The sequence below is a fragment of the Cucurbita maxima genome, unplaced genomic scaffold (genome assembly GCF_002738345.1).
Source record: "Cucurbita maxima cultivar Rimu unplaced genomic scaffold, Cmax_1.0 Cma_Scf00001, whole genome shotgun sequence".
In the NCBI taxonomy this organism is placed as follows: Eukaryota; Viridiplantae; Streptophyta; class Magnoliopsida; order Cucurbitales; family Cucurbitaceae; genus Cucurbita; species Cucurbita maxima.
In genome coordinates, this window is record NW_019272017.1 from 5,849,153 (window position 1) to 5,871,854 (window position 22,702).

The 22,702-nt window shown below is 36.4% G+C and overlaps 7 protein-coding genes and 2 non-coding genes across 14 annotated transcripts; 5 read left to right on the forward strand and 4 right to left on the reverse strand.

Annotated features, from left to right (window-relative positions):
* The first annotated feature begins 998 nt into the window (after positions 1-998).
* TRNAR-CCU lies at positions 999-1,071 on the forward strand. Its single transcript has one exon. It is a non-coding gene; the product is annotated as a tRNA-Arg (tRNA).
* A 1,400-nt stretch (positions 1,072-2,471) lies between these two features.
* Positions 2,472-2,544, forward strand: TRNAR-CCU. The gene has a single exon. It is a non-coding gene; the product is annotated as a tRNA-Arg (tRNA).
* Positions 2,545-2,830: 286 nt separating this feature from the next.
* Positions 2,831-3,663, reverse strand: LOC111485886. Its single transcript, XM_023132880.1, has 2 exons — positions 3,519-3,663; positions 2,831-3,431 (listed from the first exon to the last, which is right to left on the reverse strand). Exons 1-2 carry the CDS (start codon positions 3,570-3,572, stop codon positions 2,937-2,939), a joined length of 549 nt encoding a protein of 182 aa, XP_022988648.1. The 5' UTR covers positions 3,573-3,663; the 3' UTR covers positions 2,831-2,936.
* A 133-nt stretch (positions 3,664-3,796) lies between these two features.
* LOC111485870 (sedoheptulose-1,7-bisphosphatase, chloroplastic) lies at positions 3,797-6,092 on the reverse strand. Its single transcript, XM_023132879.1, has 8 exons — positions 5,826-6,092; positions 5,619-5,744; positions 5,352-5,537; positions 5,056-5,137; positions 4,755-4,976; positions 4,555-4,655; positions 4,375-4,446; positions 3,797-4,273 (listed from the first exon to the last, which is right to left on the reverse strand). The coding sequence occupies exons 1-8, from the start codon at positions 5,922-5,924 to the stop codon at positions 3,992-3,994; spliced, it is 1,170 nt and encodes a 389-aa protein (XP_022988647.1). The 5' UTR covers positions 5,925-6,092; the 3' UTR covers positions 3,797-3,991.
* Positions 6,093-6,759: 667 nt separating this feature from the next.
* Positions 6,760-10,694, forward strand: LOC111478258 (adenylosuccinate lyase-like). 2 transcript variants are annotated; one of them, XM_023122448.1, is made up of 11 exons: positions 6,760-7,021; positions 7,179-7,316; positions 7,455-7,670; positions 7,774-7,956; positions 8,092-8,313; positions 8,690-8,806; positions 8,886-9,029; positions 9,219-9,320; positions 9,846-9,914; positions 10,155-10,416; positions 10,609-10,694. In XM_023122448.1, the coding sequence occupies exons 1-10, from the start codon at positions 6,845-6,847 to the stop codon at positions 10,410-10,412; spliced, it is 1,626 nt and encodes a 541-aa protein (XP_022978216.1). In that variant the 5' UTR covers positions 6,760-6,844; the 3' UTR covers positions 10,413-10,416; positions 10,609-10,694. The 2 variants fall into 2 exon arrangements, with proteins under 2 accessions (XP_022978216.1, XP_022978208.1); XM_023122440.1 differs by lacking the exon at positions 10,609-10,694 and having other exon boundaries at positions 10,155-10,559.
* Positions 10,695-11,265: 571 nt separating this feature from the next.
* Positions 11,266-13,598, forward strand: LOC111478272 (uncharacterized protein At2g39920). 4 transcript variants are annotated; one of them, XM_023122476.1, is made up of 6 exons: positions 11,266-11,504; positions 11,631-11,670; positions 11,838-11,943; positions 12,086-12,533; positions 12,610-12,789; positions 12,927-13,497. In XM_023122476.1, the coding sequence occupies exons 3-6, from the start codon at positions 11,865-11,867 to the stop codon at positions 13,135-13,137; spliced, it is 918 nt and encodes a 305-aa protein (XP_022978244.1). In that variant the 5' UTR covers positions 11,266-11,504; positions 11,631-11,670; positions 11,838-11,864; the 3' UTR covers positions 13,138-13,497. The 4 variants fall into 4 exon arrangements, with proteins under 4 accessions (XP_022978244.1, XP_022978236.1, XP_022978252.1 ...); XM_023122468.1 differs by having other exon boundaries at positions 11,631-11,943; XM_023122484.1 differs by lacking the exon at positions 11,266-11,504 and having other exon boundaries at positions 11,524-11,670; positions 12,613-12,789; positions 12,927-13,598.
* A 173-nt stretch (positions 13,599-13,771) lies between these two features.
* Positions 13,772-15,200, reverse strand: LOC111484274 (glucan endo-1,3-beta-glucosidase 2). Its single transcript, XM_023130808.1, has one exon. It carries the CDS (start codon positions 15,196-15,198, stop codon positions 14,047-14,049), a length of 1,152 nt encoding a protein of 383 aa, XP_022986576.1. The 5' UTR covers positions 15,199-15,200; the 3' UTR covers positions 13,772-14,046.
* Positions 15,201-15,874: 674 nt separating this feature from the next.
* On the reverse strand, positions 15,875-19,928 carry LOC111484954 (uncharacterized protein At2g39910). The gene is made up of 8 exons (XM_023131625.1): positions 19,772-19,928; positions 19,173-19,704; positions 18,988-19,074; positions 18,597-18,787; positions 18,257-18,452; positions 17,084-17,148; positions 16,285-16,386; positions 15,875-16,217 (listed from the first exon to the last, which is right to left on the reverse strand). The coding sequence occupies exons 1-8, from the start codon at positions 19,810-19,812 to the stop codon at positions 16,109-16,111; spliced, it is 1,323 nt and encodes a 440-aa protein (XP_022987393.1). The 5' UTR covers positions 19,813-19,928; the 3' UTR covers positions 15,875-16,108.
* Positions 19,929-20,109: 181 nt separating this feature from the next.
* LOC111484962 (LIM domain-containing protein WLIM2b) lies at positions 20,110-22,465 on the forward strand. Of its 2 annotated transcripts, none has more exons than XM_023131647.1 (6): positions 20,110-20,356; positions 20,790-21,024; positions 21,120-21,219; positions 21,320-21,354; positions 21,438-21,527; positions 21,969-22,465. In XM_023131647.1, exons 2-6 carry the CDS (start codon positions 20,890-20,892, stop codon positions 22,194-22,196), a joined length of 588 nt encoding a protein of 195 aa, XP_022987415.1. In that variant the 5' UTR covers positions 20,110-20,356; positions 20,790-20,889; the 3' UTR covers positions 22,197-22,465. The 2 variants fall into 2 exon arrangements, with proteins under 2 accessions (XP_022987415.1, XP_022987406.1); XM_023131638.1 differs by lacking the exon at positions 20,110-20,356 and adding an exon at positions 20,412-20,629.
* The last annotated feature ends 237 nt before the right edge of the window (positions 22,466-22,702 follow it).

Below are 22,702 nucleotides of genomic sequence, written 5' to 3' on the forward strand. Positions count from 1 at the left end.
TGGTGCAAATTTGGGAACAGTGACGAAGATTGAACAACACGAGTTTTATTTTGTGGGCCAAGGAGCCTCCACAAAGTGCTCAAGCCCAGACTAGAATCTCAAACAAACACTCGATACGATAGAGATAGATCTACGATATCGTAAGAAACAAGTCTTCGCTTAAAATCGAGAACAAAATAGAGCATACAAATGAGAGATCCACAAACACAACAAAAGAAGCATAAGGGTTTGATCTTGAGGCTCTAGTAAGTATTATGGACCTCATTTATTATAAACGTCTATATTCCACATTTGGGAGAAAATAGACACCCTACAATAGCTTACAAACCTATTATATTTTCGAATATTTTTTTTGAAGAAGATATATTTTAGACGAGTAGATAAAAGAGCCGGAATCTCTTTTATATAGATATGCATCTTGCATAAATTATACCACTACAAACATCAAACTTGTTTTATTACATTAGATACATTTTTGTTTTTTAGAAACAATCAATCCCATGTGTATAACTCGATACCTACTCCGTACCTAATATGCCCTAATGCATATTGTCTTGTTTCAATAACATATAAGTGGTTGTTGGTATATTAATTTACATTTTCAAAATGAATCATTCCATATCTGTATCACTCCAGACATAATAACGACAAAAATAAAAATAATTAAATAAAAGGACCATGATATTTTCGAGGGGAAATAGACCAACTTCGTAATTAAATGAAAGATATCTTGAAGCTGATAATAAAATAGAAAATTTTATTTTATTAATAGGATAAACTAAAAATGTCGGTAGCTCAGTGGATAAAGCATCTATTTTCTAAGTAGAAAGTCGTAGGGCACCTTATTTGAATGAGTTATGTAATGTAGAAAAATCACAAAATTTATGAGAGGCTTATGATCTTATTTAGACTTCAATCAATACATTGGTTGGCATGTAACTTTACATTTTAACAAATTGTTACACAATTTATTTTTATACTTAACTCAAAAGAAAAAGGCGCCTGTAGCTCAGTGGATAGAGCGTCTGTTTCCTAAGCAGAAAGTCGTAGGTTCGACCCCTACCTGGCGCGTTTTCTCTGTTTATATTTACGTATTATTTTAAAATTCATTATTAATTACGATATCTCATTTATTGACTAAAAAAATAACCTTACTATTTACTTATTTGTCTGTTTATTTGACGAACAAAATAAATGAATGATGCTTTAGCTTTGTTTTTCTTTAATGGATAATTTTTTTTTATATTATAAAATATAATTATTGATTAGTCTCTTAAAGCTATGCTGAAAGTTTTATAACAATTTAATATGTATAAGGTGATAATCTTTATCAAAATTAAGTATAAATTTTAATTAGTAATCGCTTACTTAAGTTTTTTACTAGTAATAATTAAGTTTCATTAGATCTTTCATATAATTAATAATCGCTTAGGTAAGTTTTTTATTAGTAATAATTAAGTTTCATTAGATCTTTTTCGTCGTTACCTATTTATATAGAAATTAAATTATTATAAAATTAAAAGATATTTAAGTCTATTTGGTATATAATTTAAAAATCGTCTAAATTTTCATTCGGTTTATGAACATTAAAATACTATATGAAGTTTAAAGTATTCAGCCCTCGCCACCAAGCCCTCATTTGGATGGATCGTATGTTTTCTAAGCAAAAAGTTGTAAGTTTGACCCCTACCTAGCGTGGTACTTTTCTTTATTTTTATATTATAATGCTATATGGATAGGATTATGTTTATGTTTTTGTTAAATCACGATTTTAATTCGAGATTTTATGCATATTATATGTCATATGATCATGGATTACTTTTCTAATATGTTTGTACAAACACATACACCACAATATTATTTGTGTTCCTTTCATTTTCATTGGTTTTCGGCAATGTGAGTATGCACTAGCCTATAGTCAAACCTAAAAAGTACGTTAATGAGTCTGTCTATTGGATTCATGTGCACGTTCTTGAATTGTGTGTGGAGAAATATTATGCGTCTAACTCTACGAAGAAGAAAAAAAAAAAAAAAAACCTAAGGAACAATCATGAAATTTAGGTCCAATTAGTCATGATACATATTTTATGTAAATGCATTTTTCTACTCTAACAGTGTGTCACTAAGTATTTTTTAAATACTCATCCTATGTTTATCATTTTCTCCAGACAAAGGTAAATGACCGATGTACGATTGATAACATCTGCTAAATAAAAATGAAACTTTAGATAGTTTTCGCTTACCTTACCATGATGCTTATGCAACATATTGTTCTTCGTTTATAAATAAATTTAGTCTCTAATTAATATATTTGGTCTAAAAATGTTACTTTTTTTAACCCAAAAAATTATAAAGACACAATTGTGTTTATTTGGGTAGATTTTACTCTTTAATAAATCATTAAACTTAAATTATTTTATATATTTAGTTTATCAATTGTTTAAAAATTATCTCACCTATTAATCAAAAAAGCGCCTGTAGCTCAGTGGATAGAGCGTCTGTTTCCTGAGCAGAAAGTCGTAGGTTCGACCCCTACCTGGCGCGTTTTGTTTTTATTTATTTTGTAACAATTTAGTCTGGTACTTAACTTTTAACAATGTAATCTATCGTCGAAACTTTATCAAAATTGTGTTAATTTTTGTTAGTAATAACTTATCCTTCATGATTTATAAACAATATTTGGTGTATATTGATTTACATACGTAAAAGTTTCATTAAATCTAGACACACATTTTATAAATGGTTATAAAATGAAATGGTGTTATTTGGTTCATGAATTTAAAAACCACGAGTTTGAACTTTTAAAATTTTGTTTATTCAAATTATAAAATTTAAAAATGTCTAGAATATATTAATGAGGTATCAACCATGGCTAAAATGCTATCGAGCATTGTTTTTAAAATGCATTCACAAGTCATCACAAAGCAAAGTTTATATCAAACTTTTTTAGAATGTGCAGCTACTTCAATCGCACCTTCAATTCTGTTGATGCAAGATTTGTAGAGAAATCCCAGATAATCAATGATGCTCTCTTCACAAACACCTTCCAAAGGATTTATCTCAAACTTCCATTCAATCAATGTTGAATCTTCTCCATAGTCCACAAGCTTTAATGTGTTGATGGATCCATCTAATCCCACATTGCTTGCTTCCATTTTGTAACTGTAACTATGAGCTGATGAGTCCATGGAAAGCAACTTCTCTTTGATCCACGATCTTTCTTCGTCTTTCTTTGGGAACATGAAACCCGACACGACCCGTACGTAGCCTGGGATGCCTTCGTCTCCGGTTATGTCGGTGCATCTCTCGACCATTGGCATCCACTCCTGCAGCCTTTTGGATTGAGTGACCAAGGGCCATACTTTGTCCACAGGAGCATCAATTAAACCCCCTACTGATCCTTCCCATTTCCCATTCTTTCCCTGATATGCCTGCATCAGCAGCACTTGCAAAATACAAAGAAACCCAAAACCAAAGTTTCAAGGGGAAAAATATAAACAAAGAAGTTTTCAACTCACCATGTTCATGCCTGTGCTTGTCCTCCAAATTATCTCAGATAGCAAACCGATCATGTACAAGCAGAAATGTTATAGAGAAGCTCATCAGAAACTGTAATTTCTTGGTACAAATCATAGAAAGCATAAAGCTAATTTTGGCAGGTAATTGAACAAGAGAGGCAGGAGCCTTACAGGAGATAAATCCAAGGTCACCATCTTTGAGATTTACAATACTTTTGTATTTGCAGAAAGAGCCAAAAGATTCTGTTCTTTATCAAATTTACGTTCCTTGAGGGATATAACAGCCACAAATCTCACCATGCTTCATTATTGGTAGGTGTTTATAAGAAAATTTTATGGTGCAAAGCTTCAAAATAGCTTGAACATATTCATTTCTATCATACAAGTCATACAAGCTTCTACTGACAGATGAAATTATGTTTTGAACAAGCAAAGGTAAGAAAAAAATGGGGGGGGAAATGTTGTTTCACTGCTTAAGCTGCAGCACCAACAGGCACCCCTGAGTTAAGCCTGGACGATCCATAGAGAGTTTCTTCAAAACGAATGATCTCTTCTTTAGATCCATAAGCAACTTGGGTTCTTTCATCGAGATTCTCGATCACCTTGTCAAGCACAGACTGACGGCCATCGCTGCTGTAACCTCCTGCTTTTTCCACTAAGAATCCTAAGGGAGCTACCTCAAATAACAGCCTCAGCTTAGCTTTGGTTGAGGGAGATGTCACGTTTGTGAAAATCCCTTTCTCTTTCACAATAATCTATGGATTTAAACAAAACCATCTTTTCAGAAAGGTATTCCTATTTTTCAATCATTTTTATGAACCAATTCCATTGAAAATTTATCAGAAAGGTAATAAACCTGGTTGACATCAGGAACCATTCCACCGGTGTATCTCAATGTGTATTTTTCCTTCACATAGTAGTTGATCAGCTGTTGAATTGAAACACACAAAAAAGTAGTAAGCGAAGGCTTTACGTTTTACTGTGATGAGGTATATGAAAAGGAATGCTAATACTCTTCTCAAGAATAGAAAGAAACCTTGTCATAGTCAGGATTATCAAATGTGGCCCTCAAATTTCCAGGAGAGAACAGTTTTCCTTCCCCAATCTCTGTTGTCTCTTTAACATGTTGCCATTTTCCTGTCAGTAAAGCAAAGAAATCAGGTTTTGGATTGAGATCTTCCAGCCATTTTCTCAATAAGAAAAAGCTTTTAATTCAGTTTAGTTATCAAGAGTGACCTTCGTCAAGAAGAAGGAACTCATGAGTGCCAGGGAAGTCTTTCAGAGCAAGAACATATGTCGTGCGGGGACCGTAAACTCCCATGGCAGCAGCGGCTTGATCACTTCCCTTCACTCCAGTCAACTTATCACCTGGCCACACTCCAAAGATGGTGCCGACACTGAAGTTTGTGTCCACAATACTCGAACCATCGAGCGGGTCGAATGCAACACTGAATCCTCCTGCTTATATTTTAATAAAATGTGTTAGCAATCAAAGAATTACCATCGAGTTGTTTGCTTATAATTTGAAAATTGTGACCTTCAACAGGGCCTCCCATGTCTTGAAGCTCTGGCACTTCTTCAGAGCAAGCATATTTGCAGAAGTGTGAGTATCTCAGGGCCTATTCATCAAAAACCAAAATTAGTACACTATCTTAAGAGCAGGTTTTGAGAAATAGATTCAGATAAACTATAGTTGTTAGAACGATCTCCTCAAAGACCATTATCCGAATCAAAACTCTATATGCAAACATGTGCTGATTCAACATGAATCAGCTACACTTTTTCTTCCACAGTTCATTAGAAAATATCATTCAAGACTAATCGAAGGACGACCTCGAATAGAAGCTTGTCAGCAAGCATATCGACAGCAAGCTGTTCGTCTCCAAAGGAGTTGACACATGCAGTTCCTCCACAAGAAGCCGTCCTGACTTTGAAGGAAATGGTCCTCAAAGCTTCTCCCATGCATGTCAGCAGTCTGATCAATCCCTTATCAGGGGTTGCTTTGGTGAGAAACTCTTCCTACAATCACAAACTCCTTTTCAATTTCAAACAAGCAATTTCCCAAACACCTTGCAGGCAATATCACACAAAAACACTCACCAAACTATCCCCAATCTCACATCTGGTTTTGAGGGGAATGGTCTTTGACCTTGATGCCACCAGCTTCACTGATGACTTGGGAACTTGCCTTAATGACTCCCCAAATAGGGAGCTCGCTTTCAGACTCTATAATGCAAATTGATCGAACTTCAGCAACACATTTCCAAAGTCTTGTAAAACAGAGAGATGGGTTTGGTTTGTACATACCTTGGAGGCGAAAGAAGGAGACAGGAGAGCAGTTGAATGGTTAGAAGAAAGATTGGGAAGAAGAGCCCCGCGGGCGCAGCAAGCAATTCCAGTCTCCATAGGCGACCCAAGTAGAGGACTGTGATTCTCTCAACCTGCTGCTAATTGGACATGGAAGGTGGAAATGGAGGTGCAGAGTTGCAGGGAAGGGAGTGGATAAGGCGGTGATAGAGTTTATGCCGCGTGGGTTATGGTTACTTGAAAGGTTGATCAAGTAGTGGGTGGACATGGGGTGAAGCTAATTTGGATCACTCGTTCATTTGTGGCTCTCCGATTGTCCTGAAATCAGATATGGTCCGTCACTCGTCAATTGCCTTTGAATTTTTTTCGTAGAGTTCAACGTTTGGATTGCAATGGGCACGTTGCGGCAGCGCCGAAATTTTCACTTGCGGCTGTCTGATGAGGGGATTTTCATAAATTCAATCCGAATCTAAGTCGACTAATTCTTAAGATTGGATGAACTACTAGCAAGTAAATGTAACGTGACAACACAGAACACGAATACAATTTATATAGACTCCATTGACAATATATAAATAATTCAAAGTTTGGAATACTCAAACCATGTTAACCTCTCATAATTGAGATACTAATATGAATTAAAACCACCAACCATAATAAATATTCATACCATCTTTTACTCTATCCACGTTTTGTGTATTTATAATAATAGATTAAATTATAAATTTATTAAACATAAAATTTAATTGTGTGCCCATGAATTTAAGAAAATTATTCCATTGTTACAAAAAAAAATAAAAATAAAAAAAACAAAAAAAAAAACTCAGAAAACCGAACCGTTGCCAATTAGAAAACCAACAAATTGAGAAAAGAAAAGAAAAGAAAAAACAAAACAATCACGTGGCTGCACACGTGCGCAGGTCCATTTTGTTCGCCTTCTCCTGAAGGGTGAAGGGTCGACCCCGGGTGAAAAAAGGCGGGGAGAATTAAGGGTTTTAGCTCACTACTCTTCTACGTCCATGGAGGTCGGAGCATACAGTAGAGTTTTGGGCCAGCCCCGAATCTTTTGCGCAGCAAAGGGTTTTCAAAATCCTAAAGAACCCTCGAGTGTTTTTCGCCATGCTTCCTTCCATAAGCCCCATAGAAATTTTGATTTCAAAGCCGTTCACAACGATCTCCAAGTACCGATGGAAAAGGTTGTTATTCTTTGCTTATTAAGCTGAACTTTACGGTATTTATTGATTTTAGGGTTGTGTTTTAGTTCTTCCTTGGATGTTTGGACGATGATAGATGAATTGTTTCTGTTTCTTTTATGTTGGATTGTGATTTTGTTTTATTTTTTCTTTTACTCAGAAGAAAATCAGTGTGGCACACGAGCTTTCAAGTTTGGTGGCTCTGTCCCCCTTAGATGGTCGCTATTGGGGTAAGGTCAAGGACTTGGCCCCCTATCTGAGCGAATATGGGTTAATCTTCTTCAGGGTTCTGGTTGAGGTACTTTTTGAATTTGGTTGATTGCTCAAGTAAATTCTAGTTCTTATATAAATTTGATCCTCTCCTTGCAGCGATGGAAAGGTGTTTGTGTTTCTTAAAGTTTGAGTTTTATTTTGATTATATTCTACTCTGCTTTAGATCAAATGGCTGTTGAAGCTATCGGAAATACCTGAAATCATAGAAGTCCCAAGATTCAGTGAAGATGCTTCTTCTTTTTTACAAGGACTTATTGACAATTTCTGTGAGGATGATGCTTTGGAGATCAAAAACATTGAGAAAGTGACGAATCACGATGTGAAAGCTGTTGAATATTTCTTAAAACAGAGGTGTCAATCACATCCTGAGATTTCTAAGGTGGAATTTACCTTGCATTTTCCCGTTTGTTAAAAAATTGTTTTTCTTTTATATGTTAGTAGAACACTAAAAGATCATTTAACTATTCTTTTTTGCATTTCAGGTGCTCGAGTTTTTTCATTTCTCTTGCACATCCGAGGACATTAACAATCTTGCTCATGCACTTATGCTGAAAGAATCATTGGAAGATGTTATGCTTCCTTCTATGGACAAGCTGATAAATTCAATAAGCACCATGGCTAAAGATAACGCTCACATTCCAATGCTTTGCCGCACCCATGGACAGGTTTTAGGCTGACAAGATATATGATGAATTCGTCTTTTTGACTGTTTAGACCCTGAACTGTTTTGTGATTTTCAGTGACTTAAAAATTTGTTTCTCTTATGAGAAAAACCCTTTTTTTTTCTTCTTATTTTGTAGCCAGCATCACCTTCAACCCTGGGGAAGGAAATGGCAATTTTTGCAGTCAGACTAAGTAGAGAAAGGTTGGAAGTTTCCAAGGTCAAGATAATGGGAAAGTTTGCTGGTGCAGTTGGAAATTATAATGCACATCTTGTTGCATATCCAAATGTTAACTGGCCTAAAGTGGCTGAAGAGTTTGTTAACTCCTTGGGTTTGAGTTTCAATCCCTACGTCACTCAGGTATTGTTTTTATTTTGGTATTTGACTTACTTTCGATGAAAATTTTTGTTTAGATTGTTAATTTGCCTAAGTTTGGGCGTTTATTCAACTATTTATTGTAATTTAGTGTACAGTTTTTCCTTTGATGTTTCATTCTTTGCTCTTCCTTCGTGGCTAAATGTATATTAGCTAATATAGGATGTTATTTGTGAGTTTTCCTCGACTTTGAAGGATAAGCATGTAAATTTGTTATAGTATACAAGGGTGTGATGCTTGTCTTCCAAGGCTATCTTAGAGACATATATTGGACGTTAGATGAATAAGCTTTCAGAATCCCAAATAGAATGATTTGATTATTATCCTAATTTGCTAACTGTATAATTCTACTTGTTTTCAGATTGAAACTCATGACTACATGGCAAAACTCTTTTTTACCATTGTGCGATACAATAATATCTTGATTGATTTCGACAGAGATATTTGGGGTTATATATCTTTGGGCTATTTTAAACAGGTGAGCATTTTAGTGTATCTCATCATTATTATTTATGAAAGAAAAGATAGATTATATGATTGTTTACTATTTTGGGCAGATAACAAAGGCAGGTGAAATTGGTTCTTCAACAATGCCTCACAAAGTAAATCCTATTGATTTTGAAAATAGCGAAGGTAATCTTGGTGTGGCTAATGGAGCATTGGCCCAATTAAGTGAGAAGTTACCCATATCTCGGTGGCAGGTACACCTCAACATTTGATAATTTCTTCAATTCTTTGAGTTGGTACTTGGTAATTGATGTGTGAGATGTGACAATGTGATTGTAGGCTATAATGTTTACATAATCATGTTTTCTAAAGTTTTTGGGCCAAGGTATTCTATTTTTCATACAATTCGCTAAATAACACAGAAAACTTATTCTCTTTTGCAGCGTGACTTGACTGATTCTACTGTTTTAAGGAATATGGGAGTTGGACTTGGACACTCTCTTCTTGCCTACAAAAGCACACTTCAGGGGATAGCGAAGCTCCAGGTACTCAGATCATCATAATCATTAATCATCATTACCTTTTTGTGAAAGATTGGAGTTCTGTCTGATGGCATGTAAATAGGCATCTTCCTCTTTTTGGGTGGGTTATCATTCATGACCACTAAAGTTTGCTGGTGGGTAATAGGAGAACAAAGTTAATTGGGGGGGGTGGAAATAGTGATGAACGTGCAACATTAATGAGAGAGAGATAGAGATTCAATAGAATTTTGACACTCGATTGTGGTTAAGATAACTCCTAATTTTCATCTATTGATCGGTACGAATGAAACTTGAAGTCTGTAATTAACTTATCCAAATGAAAGAATTCGTCTACAGATTTGCTGAAGAGGCTTATAAATACTGGCTACTCGAAAGCACAAATAATCCTCTCCATCTTGTTCTGGTGATTTATAAAATACTGGGCTACTACTTTTATTTGTTTTAAGGAGTTTCTTCCTCATGTTTTATCGTGTCCTTATATTGTATTGTATGTGGAGCATTTCTTAAACTTTTATCATTGCATTGTAGGTGAATGAAACTCGTATCTTCGACGATTTGGATCAATCATGGGAGGTCCTTGCTGAACCAATACAGACGGTATATATCTTGCTAAGCATTTTCGTTCATTTCTCCACACCTGCAAATGTTATATACTCTCCTAAGATTGGTGGTCATTTGATTACATCGCCCCCATTTAGTATCACTTTGTTTAGTTCATTAGCACGGTAGTAATCAGATTGGATAAGATAGAGATATCTATTTGGTTAACGAACTTTCATATCGATTGTCAACAACTGGCATATATTTGTGTAATCATCTATTCTCTATTTCTTGAAGGTCATGCGACGATATGGTGTTCCGGAGCCTTATGAGAAGCTAAAGGAATTAACCAGAGGAAAATCAGTTACTAAGGAAAGTATAAGGAGATTTATTGAAGGGTTGGAATTGCCTAATGAAGCTAAGAAAAATCTGTTGAATCTAACTCCTCATAGCTATGTTGGAGCAGCGGTTGAACTGGCCAGGGATGTAGACATGGCCTTGAATCTTGTGAACGGAGAAGAGCACTTTTTAAATTCTAAGAGGGCAGTGATTTGACAAGGCCACATTTTTGAAGTATTTACAAATTTCAGTGTCACAAATGTAGGACATTTGTTGAGAAACATTCCAGATAAAATTTGTGACTTAATAAATGCATGAAGTTTGTGAGGGGAAATTGAACATATATCGTATAGTTTCTTATGAAAATCTTCATGAACAAGGAGAAGTTGAACATGACCTGAACCCTTTCCAGTTCGTTCCGAGTTCACTCTGTGTTCAACGTGTGTGATGTGACAATCTCTTTCAATCGACCTCCGCTGATTAACCTCCTCATTGTCATCTCATACCACCATATCAAATGAATAAATATTTACTGTCCATCCTTGAACAAGAGTAAAAAAAAAAAGTTCAATAGGAGAAATGTTATTCTCATTGCTCTTGTTTCATTCTCTCACGCTCCTCAATTTTGATTCTAGCTAAATTATTTAGCTTGTGCTGTCAATGGACGTTTCTACTACTGGTTCTTGACTCTTGCTCAAGTTTATTGTTCGTGATACTAACACTTCCTCTTGCCACTGGCTTTTGACTATAATTCGAGTTTCATTAACGTAACTCTCACGTTATTGAATTCCACGCAACCAATATTTGAATACTAACAGAATGCATGATAACAATGTTTTAAAGCTTCATTGAAAGGTGAATGAAATTTTCAAGAATAATATTAGAATTAATTAAATATACATAAACATAATTAAAATGGATGAGAATACATTTGTACAAGGAGGTAGAGATTCCAATTCGTACAATTTTCCCTAGTTTGATGGGTGCAATGGTCGAATCATAATAATAATAATAAGTAGCTTCGTAGTTTAATCTTATCCCTGCTTTTTGCTGATTTATGTTACCCAGGAAGGTTGAAGAAACTCAGTATGCCCATTCTCCTGATTTCTTGATCATTCTCGGAATCTTGCAGAGATGCCCAGTCCGCGGAAACAGGACATATAATCTCCCTTTCGCTTTCATTTTGGCATAACTTTTCTCATGTTTTTGGAGCTTTTCCTCCTCGGGGACAAAACCCATAAAAAAAGAAAGACTCGTCTCTTAGCCCAGCAATTGATAGCTTGGACCCACCATCAAAATTATGTTCAAGTTGGTATCTGTTTGCTTATTGACCAAAATTATTGGCTTGATGTTCATATGCAATCATGAATCCCTTGCTATCTGCTTACTTCTGGTCTAATCGTAGATGGGTTTCCGTTGGGTTTCGTTTCACAGATTGATCGAAGAGGTTTCTGCCGCTGAGTAATTTAAAAATGTAAAGCTTGCTTATGCAATTCGAAGAAATAAAAATTCAGGGATGTTCATACTTTTCTTGGAACTTCCTCTTTGCTTAGAAATTGCTTCTGAATCCTGATATAATTTTGTTTTCTAGGTTTTCGAAACTGATTTCTGACTGACAATTTTTTTTTTCTTCTGAGACAGTGGTAACAATTGGAATTTCTTTGAACAATGTCTGCTCATGGGAATGAAATGGAGCGCCAGTTCTCTACTCCGAGTCATTCTACTGGAGGAAGTTCAGACAATTCAGGTGTGGAATTCAATACATCCTTGATCCTTCTCTTTCCCTTGTGATCTTCTTTTATGATGATGAATCAGTTTACTGAAAGAGAGTTGATAAGCACGATTCATTTCAACTCAGAGTGATTATTGTTATCCTTTTAATGAGGCAGATATGGGAAGCAACTATATCATAGATTCGGGATTCTACATGACACCTTTGACAGCAGCAATTTTCATTGGTGCTTTAGTTACTGTCGGAGTGTTACTTATCACTTTACTGGTCTCATTGACTGTAATGTTGCAATATTGTCAAAACAGAAGTGGAGGAGTTGTTGAGATTCAGAAACTAAGTTTTGATTATGACTATTGCAAAGCTCTATCTATGCATTTGGAGCTAAACAGCTTGGAAACAGATGGGATACCTTCATTTTGCAAGGACTTTGCCATTCAATACATTAGACATGGTCAATATGAAAGAGATTTGGATTCTACACTGCAGCTGGTCCACAATTATTTCTGTAGTGCTGCCAAAGTAGACAACCGTCGAGAAATCGTGCTGATGGACTTAGACGACCTTCTTTTCGCTAACCATGATTACGACGATCTGTTAATATCCAGGTGGTTCCCTGATATCTATGTAGTGTTCTTCTTAGTGTTCTGCCATGGATAATTATGAATTTAATTATGGGTGCAGTAGTTGTGTGGATGAGGCGAAGAGATTGAAGCAAAACTTTCTTCTAAAACTGTACAAGAAACTCAGATCTTGCAGATGGCCTGTAACCTTAATATCAAGAAAGTCAGAAGTTCATAGGAATGCCACTATTCAACATCTTACTTCAGCCGGCTATAAAGGTTGGCTCCACTTGATTATGAGGTATCTTTCTATATTTCCATTTGATTGGGATGCCTTACAATAAAAGTAGTATACCTTCTGATAGGATGTTATTGAAATCCTTCTGTCCTCTTGTAATTATGCATATTTAAGAACATTTTGTTAGAAAAATCTTGCAGAATGGATGACAAAATGCAGATCAGTCATCGGGAATATTTCAGTCAGCAACAAGCAGCACTGCGGAAGGAGGGATTCCGCATTGTAGGGGTGATGAGCAGCTACATGGATGCCTTGTCAGTGCCATCAGTAGGAACTCGTATTTATAAGCTTCCAAACCCCATATGTTTCAACATCAACCATCAAAAATTGAGTAAACACAAATTTAGATAGTCATCTCTACAGCTGGTTGAGGTTCTCACAAGTTATCTTGTGTAAAATAGTTGAAGAGAAAGCTCATACAGTGGGAGAAGTTGCTATGGATTATCATGTTCATGCCATTCAATCACAATGATGGGAGAGACATTGCAAGTAACACATTTCATTCCGATCCTATATTTCTCAGCATCGACACCGACGTGCAGGCGCCAGCAGCGAACAGAATCTTCATCTGAGCTCAACATCCAGCAGCAGCAGCAACTGTACAACATTATTTGCTATATTTTTTCCTCTTCTTCTCCATGTTCATACCATTTCAACAATTTCTTTGATTGACCTTTTCTGTTATTCAAATTGAAGGCCTTTGTTTGACACCTTTTGTTTTTTCCTTTCCTGAGCGCTCTTTCTCTCAAGACCTGCGTTTCACTTTTGTTTTCTTTCAATTATAAATTCAATAATATGCATCTGTTGATCTACTATTTCTCTCAAGAATGGAAAATTATAATATGCATCTACTATTCCTAATCCATATGAAATACTTTATAACAATTTTAACGCTGAGTTAGCCAACTTACTACCAATTATCAAACAACGTACCCAGATGATTCATCAAAAACTATAAACAAGAAGAGGCAATCTCTGTGGAAAACAAGAATCAAACTTCATTTGATATTCTATGTAAGATTCTAATCATCTGAACACAAATTCAGAAATGGAAATCTGCAGCCATTAACATCTAAACAAATGATAAACGCAATCTCTGCTAAGGATGGAAGCTGCCATAACAAGAACCAGCAACAGAAAGCTCAACAATCTCAGTAAGAGAATAATTCTTCACAAAACGCAGGTTGAACTCACCAGGAATTAGCACGGAAGCTAATTCAGAACCTAAATGAAGATTATGAAAACGAAATATGTAAGATGCTACCACAACTTCGTCAGAACAAAAATCCCAAAATACCAGGCTGCAATAGTCAGAAAAGCTCGTTGCTCTGCATTTCCGGCGGACTTGGAGAAGACCACATCATACTTCTTAGTCATATTGGGATACAGAAGCCCCCATTTTCGCACAGGTCGAGCTCCCTGAACTTCTTCCCCATCAAACAGCTGATATATGTAAGTTTCCGTCACCCCTTCCCTCCTCAACGGTGTTCCGAAATCTGATTTAAGGTGTGCAACCAGTCCCTTGAGGTACATTTCGGCGTAAGCTTGATTTGCTTCGACCTCGCCAGAGTCCGTGCCAAAGCTTGGCCACCCAGTCTCCGTCACAATCACCGGAATATTCGCATGTCCAGCCACTGCCATTGCACAAATCACCGCATCTACCATGGAGTCGAAAAGATTCCGGTACCGGACACCGGTAGTCACATCATCCCTGAAATTGAAAGGGTGCTTCTGAAACAGAGCATACCCTATTGGGATTTCGGAGTTCATTCGGTACAAATTGTAAGGGTAAATATTGATCAAGAACGACGAATTGGTGTCTCTTAGAAACTGAAGCAAAGGCCCAATCACAGTTTCGGAAACGGGATCTTGAAACCTAGCCGCCGAAGGAGGGAACGGATTCGCCATTATACTGATGAACGAGAACGTAGTGGAAACCGAAATTTGACGAATCCCCAAATTTCGAAGCGCCGTGTATACATTTCTGATTGCGGGCAAAAGAACCGTCGCGAATTCAGGGGAAGCTTCGAGAAAGTTGTTGCCGACGGAGATGGTGGTGATGATCGACCGAGGGTAGAAAGGGATGACGTGGGCGTAGAGCCACTGGAGAGCTACGGAGCGATTGGAGGCGATGGGGGCGACCATGAAATTAGGGACTGTGAGGATGAGGGTGATGTTGGTGTAGGCGAAGGCTCGGACTATGTTGGGATCGGCATCTTCGAGTCTCACGGCAGTGAGTTTGAGGGAACCTATGGCTTTGGCCACTGAGTCGAGTGGCTGGGGGTGGGGGCTGGAGTTGGCAGTGGAGGCGGAGAAGGTGACGCCGATGGTGGTAAGGGAGTTAGATGGATGGGGAAGTAAGAGAAAGAAGAGAGAGAGGGAAATGGTGAGGAAGATTGACCGGGGCAACATGGCTGAAGATAGCCGGAGAGAGATCAGTTCGGCGGCGGTTTGGCAGTTAAAGATTGGAGAATGTGTGCAGTGCTTCACTGTTACTGTGAGTGAGTGAGATTCGGCGGGAATTTCCGTTGCAACTTACAGACTCCTCCCATAATTTTTTACAACCCAAAATAATTTTATTATTGTTAATTTAGTGATTTTTCTTTAATATTCTCAATTTTAATCCTCTAATTTTTTTTTTTTTTTTTTTTTTTTTTTTTTTTTTTTTTTTTTTTTTTTTTTTTTTTTTTTTTTTTTTGTTCTTTATAATATTTTAACTAATTAAATTATGACTTCTGAATTATATTATATTATATATTATATAACAATTTTTTTAATGAGATAATCTAATTAAGAATTATTAATGTATTGAAAATTAAAAATTTTAAAAGAACAAACACCAAATGAAAAATTAAAAAATACATAATTTTTTATATTCAACTTTTTTAATACATGACTTCTAAATTAGACATAAAATTCAAAAAAATATTCAATATACAAAATTAAAAATGGAAAGATTTATTAAACACAAACTAAAATTAAAAATTCAATTAAAAAATCTATTAGACACAAAATTACAAATTTAAATATGGATTAGACAAAAAATTAAAAGTTTTTAAAAGTTTTTAAAAGGTTAAAAGAAAAAGTAGACACCAAACTCCAAAGTTGAGAACCCAATGCGAAATGTCAAGCTTTAAGCACTAATTTACATTTAGCTTAAAATTAATGATTAAATACCGCAGGTCTTCTCTCTGTACGAGTTTATATACAAACAAATTGGTGGCGAAGCAGATCGACCAGCTCTGGATTTATGCTAAAAATTTGCAATCAGTCTTCAGATTATCGAGTTCCACTTCCCAGTTACATTGTTAGCTCTAATAAGCTAAGACTTACAGTTGATGTTCATTCCAGTTAAAGATGTAGTAAGCCAAACCAAGTTTTGATCATCCTTGTGCTTGTTCCAAGCTGCTTTAAACTGCTGACCTTTGCTCCTAAAAATAACCAAAATCAGAACCTCAAGATTCAATCAGCACAGCAGAAATGATAAGAAATTCTTACTCCTGGAGAAGGATAAGTGCATCAACAACATGCTTTCTGATTGCATCACGAGAACTTCTTGATGTAGCCTTTTCGTATAACAGTGCAAGCTCATCCACCAATCTGCCACCAATATACAACCATTTGAGTTGCACAAATACGAAGATGGCCATTAAAATGGTGTGAGAAGTTGCACAAAGTTTGTAGAGAGAGTCATGGACACTAATCCGTCTAAATATCATGGCACAACAGTAATACAGAGTGACAATAACTGTATAATGATCCTGGAAGAACTCTGTGGTTAAGTTGAACTTCATCAAACAATTGGAAAGCAGAAAATGAGGGAGGCCTCCAGTCCTTTTCAATACTCAATTTCGAATTCAGATATGGGGCTCTGTACAATCTGACTTTATTCCCTACCACTTTCTGATCTCTTTCCTGTGCTAACTAGTTTTAATAACTGAGGTCCCCATGGCATGTGCCTATATCCCCACACACATCTTCTCCTATATTCTCTTCTTAAATAACCATGGGTATGTGACTAATCCTATAGAACTACTGCTTCATCCTATTACATTTGGCACTATAGGATCAAGCAGGTGGAGTTGGTCTATCAGAACAATTGCTTAATTTGAACTAGGATAGCTTGATTAAGCACTTGAAAACGGGTGAAAGTAAGTGTGAAAGCACAACAGAATCTGAAGGGAATGAAATTGCGAAAATTACCAACACAAGCTATGTAGCAGACAAATAAGTTGTACGAGAAAAAAATTGAGATATCATCAAATTTAAGAAACGTGAAACATAAAACTTAAATAACCTTTCAACATATGGCGTATTCCTTATCCATGTTAACCTCACAACTGTTTGTATTCTCTGTAGAACCTGCCCAATGGTAATAATATTAGTATAATTAATAAATCCAGGTAGTACACACAAAATGGACTGAACTGATGCAATAGTGTTCGGCAGAAAAAGGCAACAAGTTCACATTGAGAGAAGTCTCCAGAAGTGGACACTGTGAAACTTTGTCAATGTGTGAAACCCCGATGCTCATCAGCCCAACTGCGGAGGGACTTAAATCACAAATATAATTTATTTTTACAAGTAGATGCTGACAAACTTCATTAAACCAAAAAGCTCTCACTTTCAAGAAACGACACCAAGACAAGTTGTTATAATCACAGCAAAACTAGTGGACATGTTACAAAAAGATTTATTATATAGAACTCAAACTCAGAGCAGTGTCAAGACTCGAAAACTTGTTTGATCAGGAAATTAGTTTTCAGTTGAGAGTTACACTGTTTAGGGGTCGATGAAGTAATATCTTCTCTGACAGAGAAAAGGTGAGTTCACAAAAATTCAAGATAAACATGCAAGTTTCTTTGAATATTTACCGTTTAAAGGTATAGTTGATATGGATCCCAACCAAATACCTGTAAAAATACAGAAAATAGAAGGTCGAAGGAGAAATTGGACTGCTCTTTCCTAAGGAGAACATTTTGTAAGAAATTTAAGGTCCCTACCCTTGCATTTCAACATGAGGTTATAGTCTAAACAAAAGGTATTCCTTTGATGCTTGAACTGAAAGACTGAATCAGGAAGTCGACACCAGATTTTTTATTTTATTTTATTATTATTTTTTATTTTATAGGAATCCACACAAGAATGTTTAACTTTAAAATCCCCTGATTCTCAAACAAGAACGTTTTCTTCCTAACAGAAGTAGAAGAGTCTTAACGTCTAAAGAATTCAGAGAATAGATATAATATGGACAATATTTTATCTACCTACTAAAAACCATAAAAAATTTAACAATTATTTATTGTTTTGAAATAAAAAAAATAAAGATCTCTCTTCTCGCACTCCTCTTCTCCATTCTTCTCTTCTAGTTGTCAAAAATATATGGCCCTCAATATAAGTGATCAGGAAGTATTATTCATCATAAAGCATTATCCAGTATATTTTAAATGACAAATCATATATCTCTTACTAGTAAAGTCGTCTCATCATCTTCAGCATTCATCCACTGGAAGAAAAGTGGAAATATGCGCCTTGTATGAGCCAGCAGCACCAGACCCATACAGTTGAAAAGAGGCTCAATGTGTTGAAGCCATGCAATACGGCGTTCCTTGTTCCTAGGTTGTCGCTCCAAGTGACCCAACATCTCATTAACCATCCTTTCAATCCTATGCAAGTATATAAATGGAAAAGCATATATATTTGACAAGAAACCAAGGACAAGTTAGGTCAGATAAGAATAAATTCTAGCAGTGCTACCTCTTATAACCAAATGTTGAAAAAGAGAGAATGCATTACAACAAAAAGTTTACCATGAGCTACGAGGATTCATTTTGTGAATGCTAGTTACAAGAAGAACCGACATTTCAACAACATAAGGCCATATCTCATCACTTGAAGGGACATTTGAGCAGCACGCATCAAGAATCACATCTTCATACCAACCTAGCTCTGCAGCATTGACATTTTTTGCAAGATGTATAAAGCTAAACATGCCCTGCCCCTGAAAGTAGGTAAAGAAATTAAGGCCTTTTATTCAGTATCATAAACAAGTGCGAACAATAAAATCAAGAGATAAGCTTCTCGTTCACACAGCATAAATTTTAATCAAAATACTAAGTTCCATTTTCAGCATGAAAAAGCATGATATCCAACAGAGTTGGCAAGTATCAGAGATTGAAAACAGGAAATCAGAATGCTTACTTTCACTTCCGGTGACCAGTGATCAAGGGCAGTCAGTGCACAAGGAATCACCAAATTACACAATTTCCCCAAATGTGGATAATCAATCTGAAAGAATTTATAGGAAAACAAACCCCAAATCAAACCAAAATACCAGGCAACACAGACAGAACTGCAGTATATTGAATAAGAACAAAACCTCAGACCTGGGTAATGAACCATGCAAGTTGATGACCCGCAACAATAGCAAACCCCACAGGCACTCTGGCTGATGCAGCGGAGACCTCGTCAACCTCGTCAGATTTATCTATCGAGCTCTCCTTAATATTCTCCTTCAACAACGGTAGCACCTTAGGAATAATTTCCACCACCAATCTTTTCTCCTCCGGTATCAAACTAAAATCTAAACCCACCTCCTCAATGTCCTTCGAAAACCCATCGCAGAAAGCAGAGACATATGCCTTAGAGAGCATTCGAAACGCTGACTCGGCAGCAAGTGAGAGGTCTTCCGGGATCCATGAAAGAAGGCCAAAGGTCGAGGAACGGGAAGACATTATTAAAGCACATGCTAGTGCGAAGTCTTTGATGGAGGAGTAAATATCCTCCTCAGTAGGAGTGATTGGTAGTGAGGTTTTTCGAGGTAGAAGGGATTCGAGAATGGCTTTAACAGAGAAATTCGACCCCTCTGAAGGTTCATCGCAGATTTTCGAAAGAGATTGGATGATTGGTTTAGAAAACCTAAAATCACCAAAAATATCAAATTACATTCAAGAAGTTCGACAGGAAGTGAACAAGAGGGACTTACTGAATGCAGAGATCGCGGATAACTTGAAGCGAGTCTGACATCTTTGTTTCCAGTTGGAATCGGCTCCTCCTAGCCTGAAATTAACCGGTCACAGCGAGCTACTTCCACAGGAAATCCTCACCGGTGCACACTTCTCATTTTCATAGTTTAATCCAACCTAAAATCACCTTTTTAAATTCAGTAATTCATACCTATATATTTAATTTTTTATCCAAAAAAATAAAGCTACTGACTATTTATTAGTTGGCTGGTTTATTTTCATGTTTAGTCTCAAAATTATTATTCGATTTAAATTACAATCCTAAAAAATTTGTGTTTAAATTGTTAGGATATGTTCTTGAATTTAGTTTTGTGTTTAACTGAAGAGTTTGTCACCATAATTATGAACTAATTGAGAGTTTATTTACAAAATCATCCAAATACGATCCATGCTAGACGAGAGAAGGGTGAAGGCTAAATTAGAAATACAAAGAGACAAAACGACACGTCGTTACTCTGCAGGATGCCGACGGTGGAGCTTCAGTAGTACTGAAAAGGTTGAAGAAGAAAGTAGCACCGGGACGGAGTAAAGTTGAAGCAAGCAATGTGTGTCTTTCCGGCAAAGATATTTTCACTTTTTCTCCTTTTTTTTTTTTTTTTTTTTTTATAAAGAATCGACGCTGTGAATAATCTATCATAAATTATTTGTTTCTGGCTTTCGCTTTATCCTTCACTTCATTATCTTTTTCTTCTCCGCTCCACTTGCTATAACCAAATACATTCTCTGCATTTTGTTCCTTCTATCATTTGAGGCACCCATCTTCAGTTTCGATTGCATGTCAACTCTGATCAAGATCTTATATTCGTTCAGCATTTTGGGTTTGATCCTATTCTCCACTAGATTTTCAAGTGTTTTAGTTTAAGCTCATCGATTTAATTTTCTGAGATTCTCAGATCATTTGCCTGCAGCTTCTTGTTTTGTCTTCTGAATTTGATCTGGGTTTTTGCGTATTGGTTGTGTTTGATGAAATGACATCAGGAGAAGGGAGCTTGTTTGATTGGGATAGCTTGGTGGCTTTGAATTGGAGGAGATTCTGGTTGGTTGAGAATAGTCAGATCTACTCTTAAGGCTTTTAGCCATGTCGTTTATTGGCACCCAACAGAAATGCAAAGCTTGTGAGAAGACTGTGTACCTTGTAGATCAGTTATCTGCTGATGGGGTTGCTTTCCACAAGTCATGTTTCAAATGTAGCCACTGCAATGGAACACTTAAGGTACATTACTTAAGCTTCGATGTACATGATTACTGAGCACTTTTATGGGTCAGAATGTGAGAACGTTTCTAAAATGATTAGTTAAATGCTTTCAGCTGAGTAATTATTCTTCAATGGAAGGTGTTCTGTACTGTAAGCCTCATTTTGAGCAGCTCTTCAAGGAAGCTGGGAACTTCAGCAAGAACTTTCTATCTAGTACGTTCCAAACTTTGTCGAATTTAGAAGACACTCTACATCATGGATCTTGTAGCTATTGCTTTATACTAAGATTTTCTGTACTTCTCTTTTTCTACAGCTGCAAAGTCCTCCGAGAAGCCAACTACAGAGCTGGTAAATTTAAACCCAATGCTGCAATTAGTTGTGATTGAATTTATAAACAGCCTGCTCATACCGTAGCCTCTTGTTGGTTCCAGACTAGGTCACCAAGCAAAGCGGCCAGCATGTTTTCTGGGACACAAGAAAAGTGTGCTACATGTGGAAAAACTGCATATCCACTGGAGAAGGTTAGTTTAAAAGACATTAAAAAGATATTCAAATATTTAAAACCCTCTTAATCACATCAATAGTCAATTTTCACTCTCTATTTGAACTGTCTGCATAATTATCTTTTTGCGGTCGTTTGAATTTGTTTTGCATACCATTGTTTCAACATTTACATATCGACCTCTATAAGAAAGGGATATTCTTTAAAGCTACTGCATCTAAATGAGTTGGTTTTCTGAATGGCTTGAATGTGGCTCTTGTCTGAGCCAATTAGTGAACTGATGATATATAAGCTTTGAGGAACTGTGGAAGTTACATGTTCTTAGTTTTCTTTATCTATAGTATTTCCTGCTGACGTAGAAATGGTTCCATCTCAATTTCGAAGTAGTTTTGCTGGTATTGGCACTTTGTTTGCATCAGTGCTGCTGTTATTTTATCTGCCGGGCATTGCTTGTATGCAGGTGACAGTTGAGAGTCAAGCCTATCATAAGTCGTGTTTTAAATGCTCACATGGTGGCTGTTCTTTATCTCCATCAAACTATGCTGCACTTGATGGAATTTTGTACTGCAAACACCACTTTTCACAGCTTTTCAAGGAAAAGGGAAGCTATAACCATCTGATCAAATCTGCATTGATGAAGCGGCAAGTAGCAACCTCTGATCCAGACACTTCAAAGGTCGAGTTGTAAACTTCCAATTTGTGGTTTTGTTGAGTCCATTTTCCCTCTGCGTTCCCCCTTCCCCAGTGTGTTCTACTTTGTTCCTCACGGTTTCGTGATGGGAAACAAAAGAGAAACTTGCATGAGTCTCCAGCTCGTCATGCTGAACCAAATTGTTTATTTGCTTGATTCATGGAACTTCGCATTTGAAAGTGGTAATGATTTGCCTAAACTTTATGAAAGTATCTTGCAACTGTTAGTTTTGGGTTAGTACAAGATAGATATGGAGTCATCCTGTAACCTGCTGAATTATTCTTAGTTTTATGTTGACCAGTACTTCAGTTGGTCTAGAAAGGAGTTTCACTTTCTTCTTGATATCAGTCGGAAATGACACTAATCGTAGGCTTCATTACTACCTTTTAGATGTTCTTGTGGGCGTCAATGTGAAGAATGGTAAAAACCAATTATTTTTTCTACAATCAATCTACATATGGGAAGCCATTAACAAAACCAATAGTTCATTTTTTGTATTTTTA